At 35.1% G+C, this 27,152-nt stretch overlaps 1 protein-coding gene across 7 annotated transcripts in view; it reads left to right on the top strand.

Moving 5' to 3' along the window:
* Positions 1-27,152, top strand: part of LOC108004022 (mucin-5AC) — a 53,073-nt gene that overhangs the window by 7,265 nt on the left and 18,656 nt on the right. For 6 of the 7 annotated variants that reach the window (XM_062084145.1, XM_062084141.1, XM_062084143.1 and 3 more), the window contains exons 3-4: positions 18,895-19,355; positions 25,433-25,508. In XM_062084145.1, the coding sequence (XP_061940129.1) occupies positions 19,320-19,355; positions 25,433-25,508 (112 nt within the window). In that variant the 5' untranslated portion in view covers positions 18,895-19,319. The remainder of the gene's footprint in view (positions 1-18,894; positions 19,356-25,432; positions 25,509-27,152) is intronic. The other variant, XM_062084146.1, reaches the window with a different exon arrangement.

Raw genomic sequence — 27,152 nt, 5'->3', positions numbered from 1 at the left:
ATACAATTATTTTCTTTCTTTCTTTCTTCACAAAGAAAAAAGTAATTTTTAATACGGAACGTAATTACTTAAAAATCATAATTCTTAATATAAATCCCCGATACCGCATTGAGGTAACTCATAAATTCAAAAAATTTCATGAGCTAATATTTTTGAGAAAATTCTACAGTTATGAAGGATGATGCGTCAGCGCGAAGCAATGCACGGAATGAACTCTTTGTCATCCTTTACGATCCTCCGCTATTATATCCTAACCGCAGAATTATTTGATAACGAATCCCCATGATATATTCAACTTATAAGGTAAAAGAAGAAAACGATTCGGTTAACTTGCTGCACGTATAATAATTCAGATAGTGTTGTTATCGCGTTTTGTAAATTTCCTAATAAATCGACAAAATCGACAGAGAAGAAGAAATACATTCTTCTTACACTAACTAGGTTTCCAGTAGCAACGCTCTCCTCCGCGCAGTATAATTCAACTTCCCAGAACGTAGCAACAAATTAGAAAAATAATTGTCTGGCTTAAGTAAGTACTTAGTCTTGCAGTTTCCCCCTCCAGTCCTCCTTTCAACCACCCCTCTCTCCTCTTTCGTTCTTTTCCCCGGTGCGATGCCCGCGGCTGGTGCGTGTTTCCGCCGTATTTTCTCTCACATACCTCTGCGTACACGCGCTCCCACGTCACGGACGTGACACTCTCAATGACCCACGCAATACGCGGCCCGTGCCATTATAATTTTTCACTTCTGATCTCATAACTCATTCAGTTCTTTACGGGCGGCGAGCCGCAACGATCGTCAACAGCCTCGATCGTAATGGGAATGAAATTATGTTGCCGTTTAGATCGAACGATAATGGAATCGAATGGAAATTCGTTGTAATTGATAAAATTATGTATTACACAGAGGAAACGATTCGTAATTTTTTCAGGAAAATGGTTTCTATTATAGAAATGAAATGTGAAATAAAAATGGGTGAAATTGAATGGCATTCAACGAAAGCATTAAAAAAGAAGGAGAAAGTATTTTGAATATTATATAATAATGATGGAAATGGAATTATGTTATCGTTTTGATTAATGGAATCGAATGGAAATTCGTAATTGATAAAATTATGTATTACACAGAGGAAATGATTCGTAGTTTTTTTCAGGAAAATGGTTTCTATTATAAAAATGAAATGTAAAATAAAAATGGGTGAAATTGAATGGCATTCAACGAAAGCATTAAAAAGGAAGGAGAAAGTATTTTGGATATTATATAATAATGATGGAAATGGAATTATGTTATCGTTTTGATTAATGGAATTCGTTGTAATTGATAAAATTATGTATTACACAGAGGAAACAATTCATAATTTTTTCAGAAAAATGGTTTCTATTACGTGAGATAAAAATGGAGGAAAAGGTGAATTCAACGAAAGCATTAAGAGTATTAAAAAGTAAGAAGAGAGTATTTTGGTTATTATATAATAATAATAGAAATGAAATTATTTTATCGTTTCGATCGAATGATTAATGGAATCGAATGAAAATTCGTAATTGAAAAAATGATGTATTATAAAGAAAATGTAATTTTTAGGATAATTTCTATCACATAAAATTAAAGAAAGGAGGAAAAATATAAGAAGAGAGGGATATTTTAGATATTATACGGATTAAATCATAAAATCAACCGAAGTAGTAGCAAATTAAGTACGAAACGTCTATCATTTCTAACCTAATTGAAAATTCCTAACCTAATTGATTCAAATTATATCGTGTATTGCAAAGTTTTTGAAAGAATATCGAGAACCACTGCAAATTTATCCATTTGAATCGTTTCTATTATTTAAATTTCGATCGTATTATTGTCTCCGTACGCGTGTATACGTATAATCCGTAACAGGTCGTCAAATACGAGTTCAATTTTGGCCAAACTCGATTTCGAATCGATCAAAGTTGGCGAGCGTGTGGGATTCGTATAATACTTGGCGGTGGTGCTCGTTTTGCCGCAAGTCAAATCGACTTAATCACTTTCAGAATTGGAAACTCTGGCAAACTAGACGCGAAAGTGCGAATTATTGCTATAACTCGAGAATCTCCGATGTCTGGATCTCGTATTATTCGTATTTTAAAATCACGTAGATCACAATTTCATGGTGAAACTTGCGATCGTGTATGTATACCGATACGAACATCTTTTTCTAACTTAATTTATGCGATCATCTTTAAAATAAATGACAACATGGAGAAATTGCTTAAATTGGAAGGAGATATAAATATATTTTTTCTTTAACAAAGAGAATTGATCATTGAAAATATATAAATTCGCAATAATAATCATTGTTTCGCGTTATTGTCTTTCTACTTCGCTTTAAATATTATTTCAAATAAGCTGCGCAAAGTGATGGAAGGAAGAAAGTTTATCGACAAGACGATTCGACGAGCGATCGCGCAACTGGCCGTTTGCATGGTGAAAAAAATAGTCGAGTTTCTCGACACGAGTGCATTTAAACGCGATGAAATCATTGACTCGTTCCTTCATTTGCCCTGTCATTGTCGATGAATAGAGCACCATCTTTGCGGACAAAGAGATAGCTGCAACTTGTGTAACAGCATTAAATGTCAGGTCGAGAGACTGGCTATGTTGGCCGGATTACGGTTTCAATCCTTCTACGTATACTTTATTTCACCGCAAACGCTTTGGCGCACCTAGATCTTTCCCATTCTCGTGGTTCCGTTGCTCCTCACCAACCGACCCAACTCTCTCAAATTTAATTCAATCTCTGTGTAGATTGCTACACGCTCCTATTTTTCCTCATCGTCGATCGAATATGAGCTTACCTATGGTATTTCATCAATTTTATAAGATTCGAAATTCGAAAAAATTTGAGATCGCAGCTTGTGCCGAATATTTTGTACTAAATGCATTAGTCGAAATAACATGGTTGGTTCTGTTAATTATAAATAATATTGCTGTACGTTAATCAACAAGACGAATAATTTTCATTGCGTAATTGTCACGGAAGTGGTTCCGTGTTTCTGATTATGTAAATCGAGGATCCTATAGAAATATAAAAATTGAATTACTCGTTTCACGCGTGTGCTTTTTCGATCTTGTCACGAGAAAGCAAGCCCCATTTACACTTCCGGTTAATCCCTGGAACGTTGCAACGCCTATTCGACGTTTTCAATCTGTGAAAATCTTTGTATCGGAGGTTGGTCGAGAACAGAAGAGTTGGGAATTAACCGGTTGAAAAGGGTAACTAGTTAAAAAATATTTGAATGTTTGAAAAGCATTTATATTCGTAGCTATTATAATTGATCCGTTCTTCGTAATGACCACGGCCATTTGGTATTGCAGTTATTCGCATTATTATTATTACGTTTCGAACAATAAATTATCGAGGTAACTTTATTCGTAACTTCAACTATTAAATTTTGCCCATTTATATTCGAGAATAATGGCAAAGTTGATAATGACAAACTTTCTTAATATTCAACGGGGCTTTATCTTCTTCTTCGTAATATCAATGAACAGGAAATTGTACGGCACATCGAGAATAGAGAATAACTTATATCGCGATGTAATTTCCTTTCGTAAAAGATCTTGTTTTAAGAAAGGGGGATCGAAGCTGCAAAGATTAGTTGAAATTTTCAAAAAGTATCTCGAAAATTGTTTAAATTAACGCTTTAACAATACATATCACCCATGTATAATTATATTTTATCACACATTCACATATTTATATATTACGTTAAAACAGCAGATTAATTATTTTTAATTGTCTAAATATTATTCATCGTTTTAATGCATGATCTTTAATACATTTATATTATACAATACACGTGGAAAATTTATACAATATTTTTGCACAATTAGAAAAGAAAAGTAGCGCGAATTATGGTTGTTTCGGAGGCGAACAATCCGGTATTGGTCACGGTTCACGTTCACCAAGGTTCCACAATAGCGCGCAACAAACATTTACTTACAAACGGCGCACCCAGCCCTGACATTTTCTGCCCGAGCACTCGTCGTGTAATCCTTATATTACTTCTCAGGATCGGAGATTCCGTTGCTTAACATTTTCATGCATTAAATGTTATCGTGTGCGACTTATAACGATCGAAGAATACAGTTGCGTAAGTAATACAGTTGGAATAAAGTTAATAAATCTTGCGATTACCGTGAATAAACGTGTATTAACATTTACGATTTTTCTTATTTATGCGTGGGCTTTATTGTTCTCTGCTTTTTTGTTTACCCTCTTATGCGATGGAAGCTAGAGATTTATCGCTTCGTGTCTTCGAGTTAACGTCGTTCTTTATTTAATTATTTTTTCTTACGGAATAATCGATCGATAAATAATAAAATTGAGAGAAAGAAATATTTTTGAATATTAAAAATTATACATGTGTGTCGAGGAGTTTTTCACTCGTCATATTGTCGTCATTTTCGTAATCGTGATCAAAGCGATGTTAAAATTCATTTAAAAAACAATTTCAACTTCATTCAAGCACATAGAAAATTTCCACCGTTACTTTGCGTTATTTGAAACAACAACTTTTTTTATATATCTCGTAACATTGACCGCTTACAGAGAACGAAGAACCATTATCCTCTTTACATTCGCGTGTATACTCATTACTGTATCAAAAGCGATCAACCGAACGATTTCACTCTTCTTCTTGCACTCGGATTCCTTTCTGAGAAGTGAATCGTGATTTCACGATAATCATCGGTGGCTCCTCGATTCATCGGTGGCTCGAAATTCACGAGATTCAACAGCGACCGAGGTGCGTCGTGATTGTCATGATGATAAGATAAGGCCATCATCGTGTTGTGAAGCAGTTTAACACGTTCGCTACTGATTGGACCATCGTTACCTGTACGCATCATATATTTATTAAACACACTGCATTCACCCTTTTTACACCTTCATTATTTTCAACCTAAAACACGAATGTTTCTCAGAATCTATCCATAAACAATTTTTACTCGACTCTAAAAAGTCTAATTCATCGCGAAAGAACGAAAGAATGCACCAGTTTTTTTTTGTTTAAAATTTACATGTAATTTGCGCCGTTGAACTAGGCTAGACTTTCCTTTAAACGACGCGTTCAATCGGAGCAAAAGAAAAAAAAAAGAGAGAGAGAGGGGAAAGAAATTCATTATAAAGTCTCTACCAAAAGCTAGAACCTTATTCGAATCTTCTACGCTCATTCTTCCAGAAAGGCTCGTTTCCAGAAAGGCGATTTCCAATTTCGAGCACCGCAACAATTCCAGGATCGCTTTCGTTTCGCTTTCCAATCTCAATGGAGGGAACGAGCGGCATTTATGAAGAACGAGAGCCGTTACAGACGAATTCGTGATCGGTTCCCTCCGCACCCGCAAAATCGCGTGCAAAGCGCGCGAAAGGTTGTCGAATCGAGTCGAAACTCTCGCTTTGCAAGTTTGTTCGGTCAAGTTCCAAGTGGCACACATTACGTGGTCCGAGCAGCACGTGTCCACGAGAAACCGGAAGCGTCTATTTCCAATGGCGCGCGCGCGCCAACCACGCCAATTCTCGCCAGTTCTCGATGCACAGACGCGCGATTCGAAACGAGGCATTCGCCGAGTGAACGCTCAGACCTTTAACTCGCTCTTTGGTTAGGTTAGGTCGTGGCATCGGGCGCAAATGTGGTTAACCTTTATACGCTGGGTTTACGTCGCGTATGGTGGTTGCAAGATTTGTTTTCAACTCTTTTCTCTTCGTTGTGGAACAAGTAAATGACAATATTTGTTATTGTTGTTGACAAACAGATTGACAGTTGTACGCGTGTGACTTTGCGAGTCGACGTATTATTGTTAATAATGATAATAATAAGATTGAAAAGTGATTTCAAACGGGATGCAATTAGCTCGAAACGAACAAACGTTTCTTTTTATCTAACGATTCGACACGGCTTTTGTCCCCTCGACGTAATTAGAGCGTTGTTTCGATTTCAATCGTTGTTCGATAAACGCGCAAACATTTTTTTTAAGCCCGATCGATTATGATTTATCACGAGACGTAACATTGATCTTGATACAATTTATTAAACTCGAGTGGTTTATATACACACACATGTAAATAAGTAGGTATAATAACGATAGGCTAACCGGGTTATTGATTTTCTCTTATCTGATCGATTTTGATGATCTTGGTCGCGATAATTTATCAATTATGTAGGTTATTATGGGTTTTTCCATTGAAATATAACGCGTTGAACGAACAATCAAATTCTTTAAAATATTCGTTTGTTTAAAAAATTGTATTTATTTTATTTATTTATTTCTGTTATGGAATTTGAAAGGGAAAATTGTTTCATACATTGAGAACAATTTCTAATTTTAGGTGTTTAGAAATAAACACGAAAGCGTAATCTGGTGAAGCGAGTGTATTTTTACGAGTGCTCGAAACAACTTGGAAATTTGTGGTAAGCCACTGTAAACCATTTTCTCAAACTTTTCTTCGCCGTTATTTTATGAGTCATCACATAAACTTCTTTTTATTCCCTTTTCTTTCCCAGAAGCAATTTCTATTAGGTGTTGAATTATCTACTTTTCTCCTCGCTTATCGTCCGTTTCTCAACCCGTTACTTTAAATAGAATGTAACCTCTGTTGCGTCGACAAAGATTAACTTCGAAATAATCAAATACGGATATTTATGCGAAAAACGATTACGAAATTAAATGCTGAAATATTCATCGCTTCGAAGAAAAATAAGAAACTCCTCGAATAATCACACCGATGCGGCAAATATACGATAAAATATATATTTATATCGTATTTTACGTATTTATTGTAATATTTTTCACGAAAGAAAAACAAAAGTGATGTTAAAAATTCATAATATTTATCTACGGTGATATAATGACCGTATTAGAAAAAAATATCTGTGAAATACATCATTTTTCGTGCACGTAAGAAAATTGATTGCCATCGATATTGTGTGTACAACATGCTCTGTGTTCTCAATTAACGAAATCGTAATACACATTCCTATGCTATGTACCATTCACACGTTAAGAACGCGTTGCCTTATTACGTTATCCGGATTTCCCAGTGCATCGTAAAAATCGTTATTATGCGATATATCGTTATTTTATTTTAAAAAAAGAACGGAAATTAAAAATATTTATCTGATAAATGCTTAATTTCTACGAACGAGATATTGTCAATTATTAATCGACAATCAACGTTTTTACGAGATGTTAAATTTTCCACGTAATTCATGAAATATTATAAGCAAAGAAAAGTTATTCCAAAGAGTTATTCAAGCGATCGAGCACCACTTTCAAAGCTGTGTAATTCACCTTGTTAAAGACAGAGGTTAAAGCCTCTCGTGTAAATTTATAAAATGGACTTTTATAAAAATTACGTATCGATACAAAGATCGTAGGAAATAAATTATTATAAATATCACGTTGAAGGTAATAAAAAAAAAAAAAAAAAAAAGGAAAGTTCTTCGTGCTAACCTATTTGTCGCATTTTTCAGAATAAAATACGTGCGGTTTACGGATTCTCTCTCTCTCTCTCTCTCTAACGATATATTTACATTTTGAAATGAAATACGCGTTTCTCAGTGTCTTCTCTCCGCCCGACATCCGGATTAATTTCCCAAAGTGACGCGAATCAATCGCAGATCGTGACTTTATCGTGACAACGTCGCGGTCGGTTATCGGGTTACCGATCGCGATTCTATTTCTTCTGACCACAATTAAACCGGATAATGATCATAATAGATAATAATAACGTTGCTTGTGATGTAATTCGTTTTTTGCTCGCGATTCGTATCGATTGGTTTTTCTCGAGAATATTACAAAGACCGCGGAAAAAAAAGAAGAAAATTAAGGAAATTAAATAACGTAATGAAAAAAAAAAAACCTTCGACGATAATGATTACGATGTGAATGAAAATTTTAATTCGTCGGATTCCTCGATCGTTCGAAAGAAATATATTTTTCTACGAACGCGATACAACTGTACGTACGTATCCGTGTTTATAAGAAGGAAGGTTATTCAAAGCGATTAGCATTTTCACAACTCTCAGAGTTGTGACAAGCAAAGTACGACGTAAATCATTGTTTGGAATAATAAAAAGCTTGTTTTCAATCGTGGATCGAAGCGTTTATTCCGCATTACTAATGCCTAAAACACGCACGTTGTTTGACAACGTTCGTGCAGATGTTCGGCCGCAGTTTAATACCTTTTTAACTTTTGATCCGCGATTTTTGCATATCGCAACAACATTCGAATTCCCGTTTATTTTTCGCTCGCGCCAACATTATATTGGAATGTTTCCAATTTATATCCCGCGTTTCGTTCACGTAAATCGATCAAGCTTTGATGATCCAAATTTAAAATAAATCTCAGAGGTAAAATAAAAGTCCGAATCGTAAATCCGCTTGATTTTTCATAGATTCGCGCGAAACTTTATGCGTTCGTGGAAAATTTTGAAGAGAAACATTTCTTGCAGCAACTCCAATGCCAGATTCGACATTATACAAGCAGTTTCTAAAATAATATAAAATGTCTTTCTCTTCTTTCAAATATTTTGCACTTTCTCTGTCCGAAAATATGGTATACATTTGCGAAAAAATCAAAGAAAAGTAAAATTAGATATAAAAAAAGTATTAAATTCATTTTATTATCGCGATATAATTAAATAGAAGTAATTTTAGTGTAATCCAAATTTAGTTAAAACGAGGCACTTTTCAACTCACAATGAAGTTTTAGCTTATTTATATGAGGAATTTTATAAATTTCCTCCTCCTGTCAACGTAATTAATTCCACACACGTTTGTAATATTATAAAAACGTTATCAACAGTATTTCTCTCTAATTTATTAAATGCATCTTGAACACATTCAATCAATTCATCGATTATGTTTGGCGAAGCTTCGTGTTGTAGTCATTGAATAGAGTTAAAAAATCCCAAATCGAGAAATCAGAACTATTTGGTGGTTGTAACTTAAATTGAATATTCGAACCACCGGTAGAACCTGCAGCAACAATATTATCATTATCAGAGGAACTTTGCAACTTTATTAATAGCAGCGTGTTCTAATTTTTCTTTGTTCTTCGTATATTGCAATAGCTGTTGCAAGATACCATGACGTTGTTCATTAGTCAATTGCTTCGATTTGGCATCTCTTCTTTGTAAATTCACCTTATTTGGGTTAAAATTTTGAAATTACAGCGGTGACTATTTTATTTTTCTTAGAAAAACTAATTTTTGGTAAACTTCAAATTCCAACTCAACTCAAAAACAGACGCCTGTCAAATATATGATATTAAGTTATTTAGCCATCAAAAACAATACCAATATAATGAGTATTGCCAATTGCTTTCGAAACTTTAGATAATCTAAATAATCTAAGATTTTCTTTCAAACGTATACCATATTTTCGGACTAGAGTAATATTTTATTTAATATTTTATCGAGATCCTCTTTTTAGATCCTCCTTGTAAATGAATTAAGAAGTTGTTGCCAAGTAAAAAAATAAAAAAAAAGAGCATAAAGAGTTAATACTACATCTTTATCCAAATCAGAGACGAGGCGAAACGATATTGTTCGCATCTGACCGCCAATCATCGAATCTCAGTCGCCCGATATTATCGATTATGATTTCCGCGTAATTAACGCGTTCCACTAATTAGAACGCCGCTCGAAACGAATTTCTTGGCAGTGGTTTTCGCGGCTGGCTGCCTGGTTAGGTAATCAGGATTTATCAACCTGAAAATTCGCAGGATCGTGAATAATCGAAAAGCAATATTCCTGCAAATATCCCGCGTTTATCTTATTATCTGATATCCCTCGATTAAGAATAATCGCCAATTTTACGATACTCTGCGATGCGTTCGAACGAAGTCGATTTACCAAAGGAAACAAGCGAAAGTCGCTACGAGTGAATCGTGAATCGTCGATGAATTACTCGTCGTGTATCGAATGTTGCAGGTCGATGATGATTCGATGTGGTTACGAAGAGGATACGAGACGTAAGATCGCGTTAATCGTCGAGGCTGCTGTGCGCAACGAGATTGCGAATCGATCTCTAGGTCTCGATTCTCTTGATGAAATAGTTGTGAATAATTCAATAAAGGAACTGGCTTTGGTCGATTTGTGATGGTGTCAGCCTTCGAGATATACAGGTGGACGCACGAATTTCTTTTTTTCTTGATTTATAGACGATGATATTGGAAATAATAGGAAAAACATTATTCCATTATCCTTTTGACCCACTATGATGGTGTCGATTTTGAGAATCGAATGTCATTCTATTATATTCCACTTTGATCCATTGTAATCGATCTTGAGAATCGAGATATGGATAGGAAATTTATAGAGAAATTTGATTTTTGATTTGGCGTGCTAATATCAATTTTTTTTTTTTTTTGACAATGCAGACACTGGAAATAACGTGGAAAATATTATTCCATTACCTTCTGATCCACTGTGATGGTGGTGTTGATCTTGAGAATCGAGATATGGATAGGAATATTTTTTTTTTACGTAAGGAAATCTGTCTTTTGACTAGACATGCTAATGTCAATTTTTTTTTTTTGATTCATTGACAATATTATTCCTTTTGATCCATTGTGATGGTGACTCTATCTTGAGAATTAAGGTACAAGTAGAAAATTGAGATATATGTATAAGGAAATCTGTCTTTAGACTTGACATACTAATATCAATTTCTTTTTTACTTATTGACAATGCAAACATTGGAAATAACGTGAAAAATATTATTCCATTATCTTTTGATCCACTATGATGGTGTCGATTTTGAGAATCAAAATGGAATTATTTCATTATATTCCATTTTGATCCATTGTGATCGATCTTGAGAATCGAGATATGGATAGGAACGAATAGAGATCTGACTTTTGACTTGGCGTGCAGATATTAAAAATAACGTGAAAAATATTATTCCATTTTGATCCATTGTGATGTGATGCGATCTTGAGAATCGAGATATGGATAGGAACGTACAAAGAAATCTGACTTTTTGACTTATTGACAATGCAAACATTGGAAATAACGCGAAGAATATTATTCCATTACCTTTTGATCCACTATAATAATGATGTCGATCTTGAGATATGGATAGGAATATATATTTATAAGGAAACCTGCTTTTTGGCGTGCTAATATCAATTTTGAAGAGAGGAGAATATAGGAATAAGTCCAAACAAAGTAGATATACGATATTAAAATAAATTATTCGCGAATTTAAAGTATGTTTCGGCTCGTTCCAGAGAGAATTGGAACGGCAAACGGATAAAAATCCCGGGATGAAATCTGTGCTCTGTGTGGCCTCTGTGTTATTCGACGATAACAAATAGGCAAGGCGGGGGGGACGTGGTTCGACGACAAACAAACTAAAACAGCGTAATGGGACATTATTGTTGGAAAAGGCGCGACAAGGCCGTTGGTTCGTCATTGGATAATTGGACAGTGACAGTTGCACCCGTGGCTGATATTCGTATTCATAGCCACGCAACGTTTCTCTGATGCAACAATCTTCATGAAATAATGGCTCGAGAACGATTTCGAACCGGAGCCACCAGGCGACAACAATATTTAAATAATTCCAGGATGAATAGGGATTTGTTTGTGACAACTGCGATCTTCGACGTCTTTCTGCCAATCTCTCGATTACATAAGAAACCACGTAAGAAACTTTGCAACTTCGATGATGCTTTTATCCATTAAAGGCATTACTTGCTGCAACTTCCTTGATGCTCGGCTTCGTTGCAAGGCTTAATTATTCTCCTAAAAATTGTTTACGTTTCTATTCTATTAAATCGAGCAAGAGTTGAGCAAGAGCAACCTGTTGAAAAAATTAACTAGTTAAAAATCTCGAATAAAATTATTTAATATTTAAATAACATTCATTCGTAGCTGTTACAATCGCTTTTCATATAAAAACGTTTGGGATTGCAATTATTTTCGATTATTATTATTATATGTTTTGAATGATAAATTATCGAACTTATGGAAGTAAGTTTATTCTATATAACTATTAAATATTTTGCCCATCACTACGACCAAGTCAAGTAATTCGAGACAGAATTTCATTAGTTCACATTTTAGGATATAAAAATTTGAAGAGAGGTTATTTTTGTACTGGAAGTTCAGGAAAGAGCCGCACGAGGCTCTTGCCAATTGATCACTAATGTCTTAGAAGACCAGATAATATCGAATTGATTAAATTTTCTTACTCTAAATACTCGATAAATGTGTTTTGAAATCTACTGGCTCATATTGTTAGTCATCTTCACTCGTACTTTCACCGTACACGCAATAAGGTCAATCCTCACATCCTATGTCACTTGAATTTCGCAATTTCTTGATAAACGATTCTCTCTACTGTGTATAAATAAAATTAATCATTATTAGTCATTATTATTATTAGTAGTAGTAGCAATAGTATTTTTTATTATTTTTGTTGTTGTTGTTTTTATTATTAACGTTTGCGGTGAAAGAAATCTCGATATTATTGGTGGAAAACTTGATTAGCTTGATGAGAAATTAATGGAAGTCGATGTCCACGAAATATAGGGCATCGAGTATCTGGGAAAATGTCGCTTGATTTAATTAAGCGGCCGACGCGGTATCCCCCCCCTCTCTGTTTTTCAATACTTAATTTCTTTCTATCGATTCGTGATAACGTGGTTGATCGTTCATTATCACGGCTTATTTTACGTGGAACGTGGAAACATTGAATTCAACGTAATAATAATATTCGTATAAGTACGTAGGATATATCTGCTGGTCTCGTGCAAATAATTAATTATAATTGCATTAACAATAGTTAATTATGAAATGCATATGGGGAATGCATATCCGTTTAATTATAATTTTACATTTATGCAAAATAATGATGCAGAAAGATTGTAAAATATTTGCAGAAATTACTTAATTAATATATACGTATAAATTAATAATTGTAATTAGATAGGTAATACTTACGAATAATTAATAATATTCCCTCGATCAAATATCCTCTAATCAATCCGGAATAAATAAGATTCCACGAGAGATGGAAAAAAAGCAGCGTTAAAAAGAATTACAAAAAGACTGCAGGGAATATAACTCCCATTTTAACAGGAATCAGAATATCCCAAAGAACGCATCTAAAGTCAAAAATGAGAACAGACACTTTCAAGTCGCTTCCTAAAATTATAAAAAGCTCGACGTGTCGATTGTTTCATCTTAAAAAAAAAAAAAAGAAAAAACTTAATTCTAACTCTTTTCAATCCTATCCATGACATCAACCGATAAGATTTTCGATACGAAGAAATTTGAGAGACTTTCTCCTAAATCGGGGAGAGTGGAGAGAAGTCACGTTTCAGCCAACGTGAAATTGGCGATTACGAGGTTCAGCTATGATGTAACTAATCGGAGGATAGGGCGAGGAGGAAAACGATCGGGAAAATGGGATGCGGTTTTCTACGGTTGGAGAACCGTGTTTTCCGGTGAAAAGAACGGGTATAATGGGAAATCGATGGGGTATCCCTTTTGATAGGAACGATCGGTCCCTTTCCAACCACTTTTTCGACTCTTTTCCGACAACCGGCGTCGATTACGTTTGAAAAGGACTTCTTCTTCCTCCTCCCGGACACTCGAGAGCGAAGGAAATGAAACGTTTCTTTTATGAAAACCTCTGCTGCTTCGTCTGAAATAGAGAGGAAGATTTATTACGTTATGGGGTTTCCTATAGAGGAATTCGAAATTTATTTTTTAAGAGAAAAAAGTGTTTTGCACGTCTTGGAAGTGATTAGAGATGAAGAAGAAGAAGAAGAAGAAGAAATTACGATGTAAAATTCGTATTCCATTCTCTAATGATTATTATTACATCGATTGAGATCGAAAGGGGATTGAGACTGAATTCGAAATAATATCTATATTTACTTAATGATTTTTTCAATGGAGGAAAAATTCAATTTCAATCGAAAAGGTTGGAATATTATAAATTCATGTATGAATAAAGTAAAGTATACGTATCAGAATTGAATTAGTAGACACGCGGTTGTAATTGGGAAGGAAACGAGTATATAAATATGATAACTCGTGTATATATCGTATTCGTAAACTAATTCAGAAATTGGAAGGATTATAAAGTCTACGTATAAATGAATAATATAAGGCCTCGATCTTTGTCTCTTACAACGATATTTATTTTCAATATGATAATATATGCGAACAATCGAATAACAGTTCAGTCACGTATATCGTAAGTAATCAAATAATTTAAAAACTTAGGAAATTAAAAACACGCGTTAATAAAACATGAATCATTGTACCGTTGTATATGGATGATTATTAAGTATGCAGAGTTTTACACAATTTTTTATTGCTAGATTTGGCTGAAAATAAAATAATATATATATGTAATTATTCATAGACATTCGAATAACGCGTATAATAAGATTCTTACACAAGCTTAAATATTAATTAATATTCGGGTATTTAAGGTATTGTATAATAAAGAATCTTCTCCGAGATTTTATAGAATTTTTAACATTCTTCAAAGACTAACGTATCTCTTTATATACTCTGCTCTGATCAATGAATTTTAATATAATAAATATCTTAGCTTCAACTTTTCTTTCTATCCTTGGAAAATTATTAATTTTTCTATATAATTTTTATACGATCTTCCTAAAAATCTTTCATAAAAATAATCAAAAGTATCGATCGAATTGAATTTAATCGGATTACAACCAGATATCTCGTTTATACATCTTAGCTTCAACTTTTCTTTCTATCCTTGGAAAATTATTGATTTTTCTATATAATTTTTATACGATCTTTCTAAAAATCTTTCATAAAAATAATCAAAAGTAGTGTATCGATCGAATTGAATTTAATCGGATTACAATCGGATATCTCGTTTATACAAATATTTTCACGATACGTTACACAATAAATCCTTAAGGAAGGAAATCGATATCAAAGGGACGTACATAATAATCCACGATGACGCAATCAATTACATCACAACGAATCCGTGTAACGGTATTAATCAATTATTTCTTCTAGTTGTCTGTTCAGCTGTTATTCCAAGGTATTGTGAAGCCTGCTCCTCCGTACAAGGTCGATCGATTACACGTGACTTAAACACCCATCGATCCAATCTTTCGTTCGGTTTAACATTACTGAATATCGAATATCGATGAAAATTTTTATTATTTAACGATTCGATATGTTCCTCGTCTCTTCTCGAATTCGTCTCACTCGAACTCGTATCTCGAAACTGATTTAACTTATACTTTAAATTTATACTTGCATCCAGCCAGGCATGGATTACGAATCAAAGTAATAACGAGCAACAAGAATTAATAGTAATCTACTTATTCCAATTTCGTATTACGTAAACGAAAAAAAAAATAATCTCTCTCCCTTTCTCTCGAGCAAGATAGCAAAGAGAGAAGAAAGAAAAAACAAACGAATTCCTATTATACAAAATCCAGTTACACGATCGGTTCATCAGATAAACCATCTACCGTGGCTTCTCCAACCCACCGTATCTATCGAAACATCAACCCACTTCGACCGGCTCTTCCCAACATTCGCAACTTCTCTCATTTTTTCTCTTCTTTCTTTTTTTCCTTACTTTCACTCAATTCCCGTTAACGAACTACCCAGTCCACGATCCGTCTCGCATCGCGAACAAACGTAATTACAGAGATCACACGAACACAAAATAAGCCTCAACGCATCTTCTTTAATTCGATGCCAAGTGAAAAAATCAAGCATCTTCGTTTTAGAACAAAAGGAGGAACAATGATTTAGATAAATAAAAAAGGGCGAAACGACAATTCTTTCTATCTCTGTTTGGGAAAAATTCGCGCGGACGAAAGAAGGAAATTCGAGGTTTGTGAAGAAAATTCGTTTGAAAACGAAGGTAACGAAGTTACGGCCAATAATCGAAGGGGAAGTCGAAAGTGTCGGCGTGTCGTGCCGCCCGATTGCCTTCGTTCGCCGTGACCGGTGTATGGTTTCCTTGAACTTTGTACCGTTGTCCGGCTTCTTCGAAGATCGGCCCTTTGCAACAACGCACCGGCCGAGTCCAGTTCCGGGACTCGTGCAATTTTTAAACGGCCGCCTTTGTCGATTCTTCCGCTCCGCCCGCCTCGTCGACCGACCGGGAGCGTATCAAAATTTCAAACCAATTTCTCAGCCCATTGTTCCGCCTCGTAATTGGATCTCCTCCCTTTCGAGTAACCCTTTCGTTTCAATCGTGAAAGAATTGTCGTTTCTCTCTCTTTTTTGTTTTTTTGGAACGTTATCATCGTCGTGGAAAAATAAAGATAAAGGTAGAAGAGAGGAAAGAGGAAGGGAATATTTGTTGGAAAAATTGTTTTAAAATTTGAAGAGGGATAAATTGTTTCTGTTCGAGATAGTTGGTTGTTTCGAATGAACGATGATAAAGAAAAAAATAAAAGAAATAATAGAGGAGTATTACGCAATGGCTGCGCGATATTGGTAATATTCTTTTAATTTGCGAATTATATTTTGGTGTCGTAAACCATTGAACACGATTTTCTATCAAGATTTCATCAGCTATGATTCATCCGATTTCTTATTCTCGTTTCCCATTCACACGTTGTTATTCGTCGGTGAAAGGAAATCCTGTTACGTGCAAGTTTAATTTTAAATTCCTTCCAGGTACTAACCTCTGTATTTATGATATGATACAAAGGACGAGATAAAGAATTTCTTATTACGAGGAAAAGTTAAAAAAGAAAAAATCGAAGGAAATTTCCTTTTATAAAATTTATGATTAAGATGGGTTTTTAAACTGCTTCGTTGTCTCAGATTCTTTTTAAATTTCTAGACAAAAATTCCAATAAATCTCGTTTCTTCGACAATGTAAAGAAATATAAAAATATCCACAACCAGATGAGTTTTTGAAAGATAATATCGTACCATGTTATAAAAAATTTTTACTTAATCGATTCTAATCGAAATCAATTATTACTTATTAGTAAAAGCATTTTCAAATTGATCAATAGCTCGGTTAAATGTTTATCGAATTAATACCAATTTCGTACAAAATCGATTAATTAAATTTGCATCACGATTCCATTAATGCGCTCATCTCGTTATAATTGATATTGAATCGATATTTGCTATTTCATAGAATTACTTTATCCACATTAGATGACTAATCCATTAAATTTTCACACCGCCACGCCGATTGTCCGTGTAATCGAAGAGCATCGAAAATGAATAATAAAAAAAAAAAAAAAATAAAAGACTAAATGTAACAATATAATATCGATTATTCCATTCATTCCATTCATTTTCAATCCGACATCCAGGTTGTAACACCATGGCATCGAGTAGTGACTTCTGTCCTGCCACAAGAACAACAATGGAAGAACACCATTGCGGAACAGGTGGTCACGAGTCGTTGATCTTCGAACAGGCGTCTTCAACAGGGACGCGTTGCAAAGCCTCGAATTATCGATCACAATTTTTTCGTCATCTCCTATTAACTGCATTATTAAGATTAATTTTCCTATCTTATTTTTCCATTCAAAATCAACGAAATGGTCAAAATCGCTCGTTTCTCTTTCACCTCCACTCGAAATGTGCAGAAACACGAACGAAATTTGCTTCGAACGAAATGGTGAAATATCTTAATACCATTATTCGATCGATTTACGAGGAATCGGGGCGAAAGTGCGACGGCGGAATGCAGGAAAATTTACACGCTCAAGTTGCGCGAGCTTGCTCTCCGTGACGTGCAACAATGCCCACTTTAATTATCCTCGATCCACCTCTATTAGCATGCAAATTAAGGAAGTCGCGATTCTACTCGGTTGCATCGAACCGAGATGCGAAGAGAAAGACGCTGAAGAACGAAACGGGAGGAGAAGTTAAGAAAGAAGGGAAAAAGAAGACGAGAAGGGAAGTGGAGTGGAATAATGAGGAAGAGCGCAAAAGCGAGAAGAACGGAAACGTTGGTGAGCGAAAGTGGAGGAAGAAGAAGGATGGAAATTTGAGAGATCGAGGGATGGAGGATGGCGTTCAAGCGTGGTGGTCCTTTCCAGGTCGTTTGGAAACTCGCGAGTTTTGTATTTTATACGTGTATTTGCGTTACAGAGGTTGGAGGTCGAGATTAAGAGTTTATTTTTTTCGACAAGAATGCTTTTGTTCGAAGCGACACGTATCTAAAATCGTCGGGAGCATGCTCGGTGGAAAAGGAGAATTGTGAGAAATTTTCACGAAGGGAAAGAGGCGTTGCGCGATGGAAAATGGGTGGGAAGAGGTTCAGAGAAGAAATTTGAAACGAGAGGCTTTGAAAGGATGCGTATACGCGCGCGAGAATGAACGTAGCGCGACGACGATGAGAATTTTGTGGCGATGATATCGCGTGATAAAATATGAAACAAAGGGAAGCAAGGGATGAGTAAAACGCGCCGAGCTTTTTATATTTTCGTTTATATAGACGGAAAGGAGACAATCGAGAAGCAAAAATGAAAAAAAAAGAGAATCTAGGTGGTTATAAGCATCGATGTAAAGAGAGTGAAGGAAGAATGGAAAAAGAGGAGGAGAAGATAAAGCAAGAATAGAAGGGGGTGTGGAATGCAAGGGAGAATATTCATGATGAAAAAAAGAGCAAAGAAGGGCAAGCATGTTTCCTCGCGAAAGGTAGGAATTTTAGAAAATGTGAAAATTGCTTACAAAGGTATGAAAGAGGAGTAGGCGTAAAGGAAGCGAATGAATAATTAAACGACACGAATACGTAGAGGACATTAAAGAAAGAACAAACGAATGGAAATTATACTTGTAACAATAGACGTTGAAATAAGTTTTTCAGAAATGCGATTGTAGATAAATATAAAATCTTTTTTTTTTTTTTTTTCTAGAAAATAAAAAAAAAGCAATAAAGCCAGAAAGATGCGAGAGGAGTAAAAATAGAAACGAGCACGCGAAATCGAATAGAATGACGAAACTCGAGACGAAGACAAAAAAATGGGGAGAGAACGCGAAAAGAAGAGATAGAAAATTGAATGAAAAAGTAAGAAAAATATAAAGATATGTTTTCACAAAACTATGTTTCCGAAAGAAAGGATGGATCGACGGTGTCGTCGCGTATCTACACGCCATCTTGACTATGAATACAGCTTTTCCTGGTGCATCGTGGATACGATTCGGAGAGAGTGGCACGTTTCTCTCCTGGCTTTGAAATATCGTAGCAAACTGTGATCGTTTCCAAGTATTCCATATCTGTCGATACACGAACGGAAGAAATACGTCACGTCGAAACGAGAGATTTTACGAGGCATTTGTCATGGATGCTGGGAATGCGTCGCGTTATACGGTAAAGGTATTCGAGCTTTTGAAAATATTATACGATATTTTTATTAGTTTCTAGAATTTTCTTTCCACTCGAAAATTTTCGAAAAAGTTTTTGTATCATCTTGACGGAATTGCTTTCGTTTCGTTTCGTTAAGAATATTATTATAAGCTGAACGAAATTATCGGCTCGCGTGATTCTTGCATCGACTAGTGGATTAATGACCGTGGTGTTTTCTTTTTTATACGCACACTTTTCCGTAGAAAATTTCTCGTTCTAATAAACCGGTTTACTTCAAACACTTTTGAATACTCTCTCCACGCGTACAATGAATATAACGTTATTAACTTTCGTATCCGAATCCGTTTTCATTCAGTTTTAAGAATTTAAATAATTTAAGTTAGTCATTGAATTGAATTGCAGGAAGAAGATGGACAATTTTCAATTATTTTCTAACGTTGTAATCTTCGTTAAATTTCATTCGAATTTACTTTATTTCTTTTTCCTATAAAGTTATCGAAAACGAAGAAATCTTGTCACGAAAGTGAAAGTATAAAGTTCGTTTCGAAATCTGAAAAATTGATACAAAAGTTATCAATCCTATTGTTAATTCTACGTTGTTAATTACGTATTACGTTCTATCCATTATGTTCTCTTCCACGCGTTTTCAACAATGAATCTTGTTATTTATAAAACGTGGGAATCGCAATTTGCCTATTTGATAAATTCTCGTGGAAAGATTAGAAAATAAAGACTTAACACCGCGAAATTATCTTGCATCGTAACAATAAGAAAAGCGTGTAATTAAGCAGCATTAAAAAAAGATGGTACGGTGACACGTGTTTCTGGACTGCATTGTAGACGCATGATTCGCTGTTACAAAGATCGTTGCATGCTTGTGACAATTATATCGCAGTTGTATCACAGTATTTTTTAAACAGATGTATTTAAACTTTTCGTACTTGTTTCTACAGATTAATCTTGTAAGGAATAATTGAATTTTTCTTATTATTATAGGATTGGAATAAAGAAACTTTTATAATATAAGTATATTTTTTTATAATAATGAATTTCTGTAATTTTTAAAGAAATTATATTAAATCGAAAAAAGAAGCATCACAGATAAAGTCAATTTTTCCACGATTAATGTATTATTCTCATTTTATAGTTTTATAACCAGAAATTATTTAACTCGATATGTGAGTATTAATTCAAATGTTTCTTGATCGTTAGAAATTACTTTTAAGGCGAAACACCTTTACTCGACTCGATTCTGGAGGTTAAAACAAATACAAAAGTGTTGACATAGAAAAATTTAAGGCTTATTTATTAAGACACAAGTATTATTGAAGTTTGTGTTGGATGAAAAGAGACGGAGACAGAGCGACATGCGCGCCGCGACGTGGCAGCTTGGTGAAATAGATATAATGCTGTCTCACTCTATCTCTGTCTCGCTTCATCCAATGCAAACTGTTTACAGCTAAATAAATAAGCCTCAAACGATATTTTTGTACATCGACTTTTGCGTTTATTTTGATTTCTAGAATCGATTCCGCAAATATATTGATATAAAAGGATCAACGTAAGGATTAAAAAGAAAGAAATATATGGAATCTCAATTTGTATGAATTTTTCGATCGAAATTTTCCAAAATTCCCAACGGTTTATCGTCAAATCTCGAAATTAAGCAGCACGAGCTGACAAATTAACGGGATATGCTTTGAATAGACAGATTCAATCAAATGGAAAATACACAAACCCGTACGGATTCGATTTTGACACGAATATCGCGTCAATATAATCACGAAGAGGCGGTATTGAATAGATTCGAAATACGGGATTTGCTCCTTTGAATGTGTTCGACAATGATAATTAAATCCCCGTGCGACCAGGAGGGCATATTAAACAAGTATCGATTAGAGTCGATAACGAACAAACGAATTTTTTTGAGCGAAAGATATTTATCAAAATGAATATTGAATAATGCGATAATGCGAATATTAGTTTCTGTACAATTACATCATTTTGAAATAATGTATAAATACTTTCTTTCTTTCTTTTTTGAAAAGTTGCATATTAAATTTCGCGCGAAATTTTTCATTTAAATGGAAATTTCAAATGTTCAGTTTTACTCGCAAAAAAATTGAAAAATGAAAAATAAAAAAGTCACTCCCTCGTGCTTCTGTCTCTTTATATATATCCTACAAATAAAGAAAAACTATTTTGTTATTTTTAAAATCAATTTTATCAAACATTGTGAAAAAAAGAAAATATCTCATTCATTCGTACAGAATTAACAATGGACATAAAAATACGACAGATACAGACAAATTTAAGTTATCCGGGATGAAACGAGAATTCGTGTTCAACTTTTCTCTCAATACAAAAACTTGGAAGCGTGAAAACGCATCGGGTGGAAATCGTTGTTGCCGTGGCAACAACGGAAACGCGTGAAAAAGCCATCGACCGATTTTGCATTCGCAAAGAAAAATGACGATATGGGCCGATTCACCGTTAGAAACACTCGGAGCCTCGGCAGAATGGATTTTTTATTATCGTTGGTGAGAAGAGCAATCCAATCAACGGGGACAAAGAGCGCGAAAGTGAAAGGGTGGAGGCGGAAAATGGTGCTTTTAATGTGCCCCTCTGCGTCGAGAGTTCTCACGAGCGCGCCGATTCAACTGTTATCCGATACAACGAGCGTTGTTGTGCAACTGCTAGCTCGCGAAACGAAAGAAAGAAAAAGTTTTCTTACGAAGGAAAACAAAAATCACTATCTTCCCTGAAAATATGGGTCGTGTTACGGAAAATATGTACCTCAAAAGTTGGAGAGAAGCATATATATGCTCGGGGGCGCGAAGAGAAGGATACGAAAACAAGAAATTCAAAGTATTTCTCTGGCCACAAGGATCATCGTTATTGTTATTATGAGCAAGAAAAATAAGCTTTTGAGAAGAATAAGCGGATGAATAAGATTTTGACTGAATTTCTATTCGGTTAATATTTAAATATTTATTTTCAATCGGTTGCCTTTAACGTGTGTTATTGCTTTGAAAATAAATAAGTTCTTTCAACGCTTGCACGGATCGTTAAAAGCGAGGAATCTCGATCTTTGAAACGTTTTCCGAAAGATGGAATATATTATCACGGTTATTCGCGAGATATTGTCGCGTGAAGAAAAGGAAATCATAAATTCTCTCTTCCAACTCTTGGAAATAAAATAAACGTAAAATAAGGAATAATTTTAACGTCTGTATCATTTATGTAATCAATCAATTGAACAATGAAACGTTTCAGATCTCAGGCAGCACGAATAACGAGAATATACGGTCGTAATGAAGAAATGTGTCCAAATGAAAAGTGATCTTGTTTGTCGGATCAAGAAGGCAAATAAAATTCTTCGTCGAGCGAAATGAGACCTCGTTCCCGGCCCGCTCTAACTTGTATTAATTTAATTCACGTGTCTTGAGGTCGACCTCCTTTCAACGACCATCCAAATCATCCCTGCCAGATGATATTAAGAATGCTCTCGTGCGCCGAAGAAAACGAATTATTCATTTTTCCCATTTTTTTCTCTTTAAATAAATCTCACGATCGTATCAACGTGGATCAACGAATATTTTAATATTCCTCCTTTCCCTCGATCATTCTCACGTCGAGACGATTATTATTATTACAAAATTTTCCACCAATAATTTTAATCCTATTCGTGGCAAATTATTTTACGACGCGTGACGCACGGATTCGAAGGAATAATATCTCGTGAAAAACGATCCTCCATAGTTTCAATCGGCTTCGCAACACTTTTCTACACAATGTACACACACGCATGTACGTGTGCTACGAGCAATTCGGTTTCTTTGCCCTCGTCGACCCGTTTCTGTCCTCCCACACACACGCACACACAAACGGAAGATCGTTGCTAATTAAGAATTGGCGAATTCAGTCACGAAACGACGACGTACGATAAAGACATTGTGGATTCAAAGGAGAAAATGATGTCAGTCTGGAAGGTAATTACGCGCTATAGCGGTCAGTTGCTTAAGGCCATGGACTATGGCCTCCCCGGGTATGGAGAATTCTATTTACGAGTGAATACAGCGTGAAGCATAAAATATATTATACAACCACAAGAAATATTATTATTACTTTATATCTCAAAAATTATTATCTCTTTTCTAAAAATAATTGTAATAAAAATCTTTCTTTCGAAAAGGAGGCTTTTTCTCAATCGTCGTCATTCCGAGCCGAGCATCGTTCAGAGATCTTTAAAAAAGGAGAAAAATACAGTTTGACCAAAAAGAAAAGGAGAAACGCTATTGCTACTACTGTCACATTCGAAATTATTGCCACGAAATCTTTGTAAACAGGGACGTGACAAAAATCATCATCTTAACTCGATTCCTTCGACTCGTCGAAAACTTTGCAACTCTGACATTATATCCCAGCCTGAATATAAACGAGCCAATAAATTTACATAAAAATTCGTCCCGGCGATAAACAAATTCTCTGGTCAACGCGACCTCTTAACTCGAATAATTACGCTCCTTCTATTCGTTAGTCGTTCCTTCTAACTTTATTAACATTTCGAACAATGTAAGAAAAAGTTCGTCCCTTCTTTTATTCTTAAATTCTTAAAAAAGAAATATTCAAACGAACAAGTGTTTTCGAAACAAAAGAACAAAGGAATATACTGCAAGTTTGGAGTAGCAAGATGCATAATCGTTATCCAAATGTGATCTAAATTAAATGAAGGGAGGGGAGAGAGAAGGAATCTATATAATCTCTCCTCCAGTTTTAATGAAGAAACTTTAAATTTATGCAAGAATACCTGGAATGAGGAAAAGTTGGTGCATATGGTTAATGGAATGGAACACGTTTCCCTTCTCGTCATCACTTATCAAATCCCATTCGTCAAACGTGTCTTCGATATTTAGTCCATACTTTATTTAACGGTATAACTTCTTTCCTCTGCAATTGATTCGAACATTCGTAATTTCTATCTAGAAATCTATTCTCCGATGCATCAACCATTTCTGGTCCAAACTCCGAATACTCGTTTTATGAAGCGTTGCTGCGAAATCGCGTGGAAACTCGTTACACGATCGCCTACAGGAGCTTCCATAAAACGTTTCCAACTCGTTCTCCAACTTCCGCCGGTGGATTAAAGCACGGGGCGAGTCGAACGAGGTCACACGCGCGTGTATCCACGCGTTTATCCATCTTCAGGAGGGACAATGGATCGTCGAAGGTGTGTCGGGCAAAAATTCAGCACTCGACGAGTCGAAACGTTGGAAATTTCCCACCGAACTCGAGGCCAGCGCAAAAGTTACGCTCGGCTTTTAACTTTCTACCGTCCTTTTTTCCTCTCTCTCTTTTTTCCTTTTTCTTTTTCCTTTGTATCATTTCCGCGACAACCGCAACGAAAATTTGCATCGCTTTTCCGCTCCGCTTGATTTTATTTTCACGACGAACAGTTCCAATTTTAAATGGGAGGATAAATTTTTGGTTTTTCGTTTAGGGAAATATTGTTACTCTTGCGAATGAAATGTATTTTTTGTTATTATTAACATTGTTAGATTGTCGCAATGGAGAACGTTTCTGAAGCTTTTAAATATATCTATTTCTCTTCTTTTTCTTCTGTTTTGCGAGTAATCGATCGTTCATTTTCGCCGCAAAAAAATAATACTAAAAGCTATCCGCGCGAGGAACCGCGTTCGAGAAGCATTCATCTTCGTTACGATTGATTGGATATCGACAAGGACGATATTGAAAGGCAGCGTGATTAAAAATAGATATTAAACGATCGATAAAAACTTTGCAATAATATTTCAACGCGAATAATTTATTTGGAAATAAACGAAATGTAAAAAAATGTAACAAATTTCTATCCATAAATAAATGTAACGTACTCGTTGATCGAAAAAACGGACAAAAAATCCTTCCGGTGAAAAAAGAATCCTTTTGAATACTTTCGATCGAAAGAAAAAAAAAACTTGGTTATTGAAAACTTGGAATCGAGAAACGTGTCTAATCACTTGAGCAAATAGTAGAAAACGAGTAACGAGTCATTAACGGACGAGCGTAAATCGAATTTTAATTTTCAGATTCCACGGGGAGATCTAACGAACGGTGAGATGACTCGAAGAAGAAGAGTGCCACTCGTGTTGAGAGTATGCACAGGTAAGCGCACACGTTGCAAACCCATATACCTATTGATCGATTTGCATAATCCATTAACCGCATAATGCGTATAATTCACGGAACAGCTTAAGAGATCGAGGTGAATGGTAATTTTAACGTGTTCGAACAAAGTTACCGTGTTTCTTCCTTCTCTTCTTAGAAACCTTTTCTTCTTTTGATGATTTATTTGATAGATTATTATTAGATAATCAGATTGCTATTACGAATTATCATTTCGATCAAATCGATCGTAATCAAACCCTTGCTTCACTTATATATATATATATAACGAAACGATCGAAACGGGACTCGACTTGTTGCTTGCTATTTGCAGAAATATTTTCTTTTTCTTTTTTTTTCTTCATTTCGAATACGCAAGGAGGAGTCGATAAATCGTTATTGACATTTGAAAATGTTATGTATATAACATTATATGTATATAAATCTCGTGAGGAGGAAGATAAATGGCCGCAAAGCGAAGGATTTGATCACAGAGAGCGCGTAACCACGGTATCACTCGAGTGCAATCGCGTTGCATCGTGTTGCAAAGGTTGGTCATCGAGGGGGAGCCATGCCGTGCCGGCCATCATCGAGTACTGTTAGGATCGGCATGCCGAGCTGAAACCGTAACACTTGCCTTGACAATACGAATTTACCGTTGCGTTCGATCCAACTTTCCTCTTGCTGTAGTTGCATTCGGGCTGGCTTTTTACTTTCGCGAATTTATCATGGAGAGCGGTGACACTTTGTTTAGAATGGGTCGAAAAAAGGCGATGTTTATTAAATTGATCGCAAAGAAATTACGTTTTTGCTTTTCTAGATACTAGAATTATCAGTTTAAACGAGTTTTAATAGTTGTTTTTTTTTAAATTAGCTGAAGACGCGTTAGAGGAAATTGATGTTGGTTTTTTGGACTTTTGAAGAGAGTTTTTGTATCGTTTTAAAAGAAGATTGGGATAAATCTTAGGATAGAATCGAAGGGAAAGATCGGTGGTATGAATTATCGGTGTAAAAGAAAAGGAAAGAAAAAAATAGTGATACCGAAATTGAAAGTCCTTTGTGCTCATTCATTGTACACAAATTGAAATCGAAAGTTTCCTTTTAAGTTGGCCTTTCCAACCGAATTCGTGTTATTATATTACCGGATGATCCGTTCCGATCTGATGACTTCGCGAAGAATTAACAAACCAAGGATCGAATCGATTAAAGAATTAGAAAGCGGAATTCTTTCTTGAACGCACGGTACACACACAATTGGTTCAATTCTCGCGTTAATAAAGCCTTTCAACCGTTCTAAATTATACTCGTTAAGACGGTGTAAAATTTTTAATTCGCATACCAGAAACGATATAATTCAATCGCGTAACATAATTATACAGATCTCGCGTACTCGTTAAAAATATGATAATTCACGTAGGCGTAACACACGTTTTTCCATAATTTCCAGTTTACTCGATATCTTTTATTTTCGTTTCATTATCGTTTACGAACGAATTTCCAGACTTATTTTACTCCAAAAAAAAAAAAAAGATTCGAAACAAAATTTCCAACGTTCTCTTTCTCTAAACATCTCTTCCCAAGAAAGGCGAAAACATATATATATTTCTTAAATAATTCCACTCACGGACTAGAACGAGTTTCCCC

This window comes from Apis cerana, linkage group LG13, assembly GCF_029169275.1.
Source record: "Apis cerana isolate GH-2021 linkage group LG13, AcerK_1.0, whole genome shotgun sequence".
Classification (NCBI taxonomy): domain Eukaryota; kingdom Metazoa; phylum Arthropoda; class Insecta; order Hymenoptera; family Apidae; genus Apis; species Apis cerana.
The sequence above is the reverse complement of the archived record's forward strand: the minus strand, read 5'-3'. Positions and strand labels throughout refer to the sequence as shown.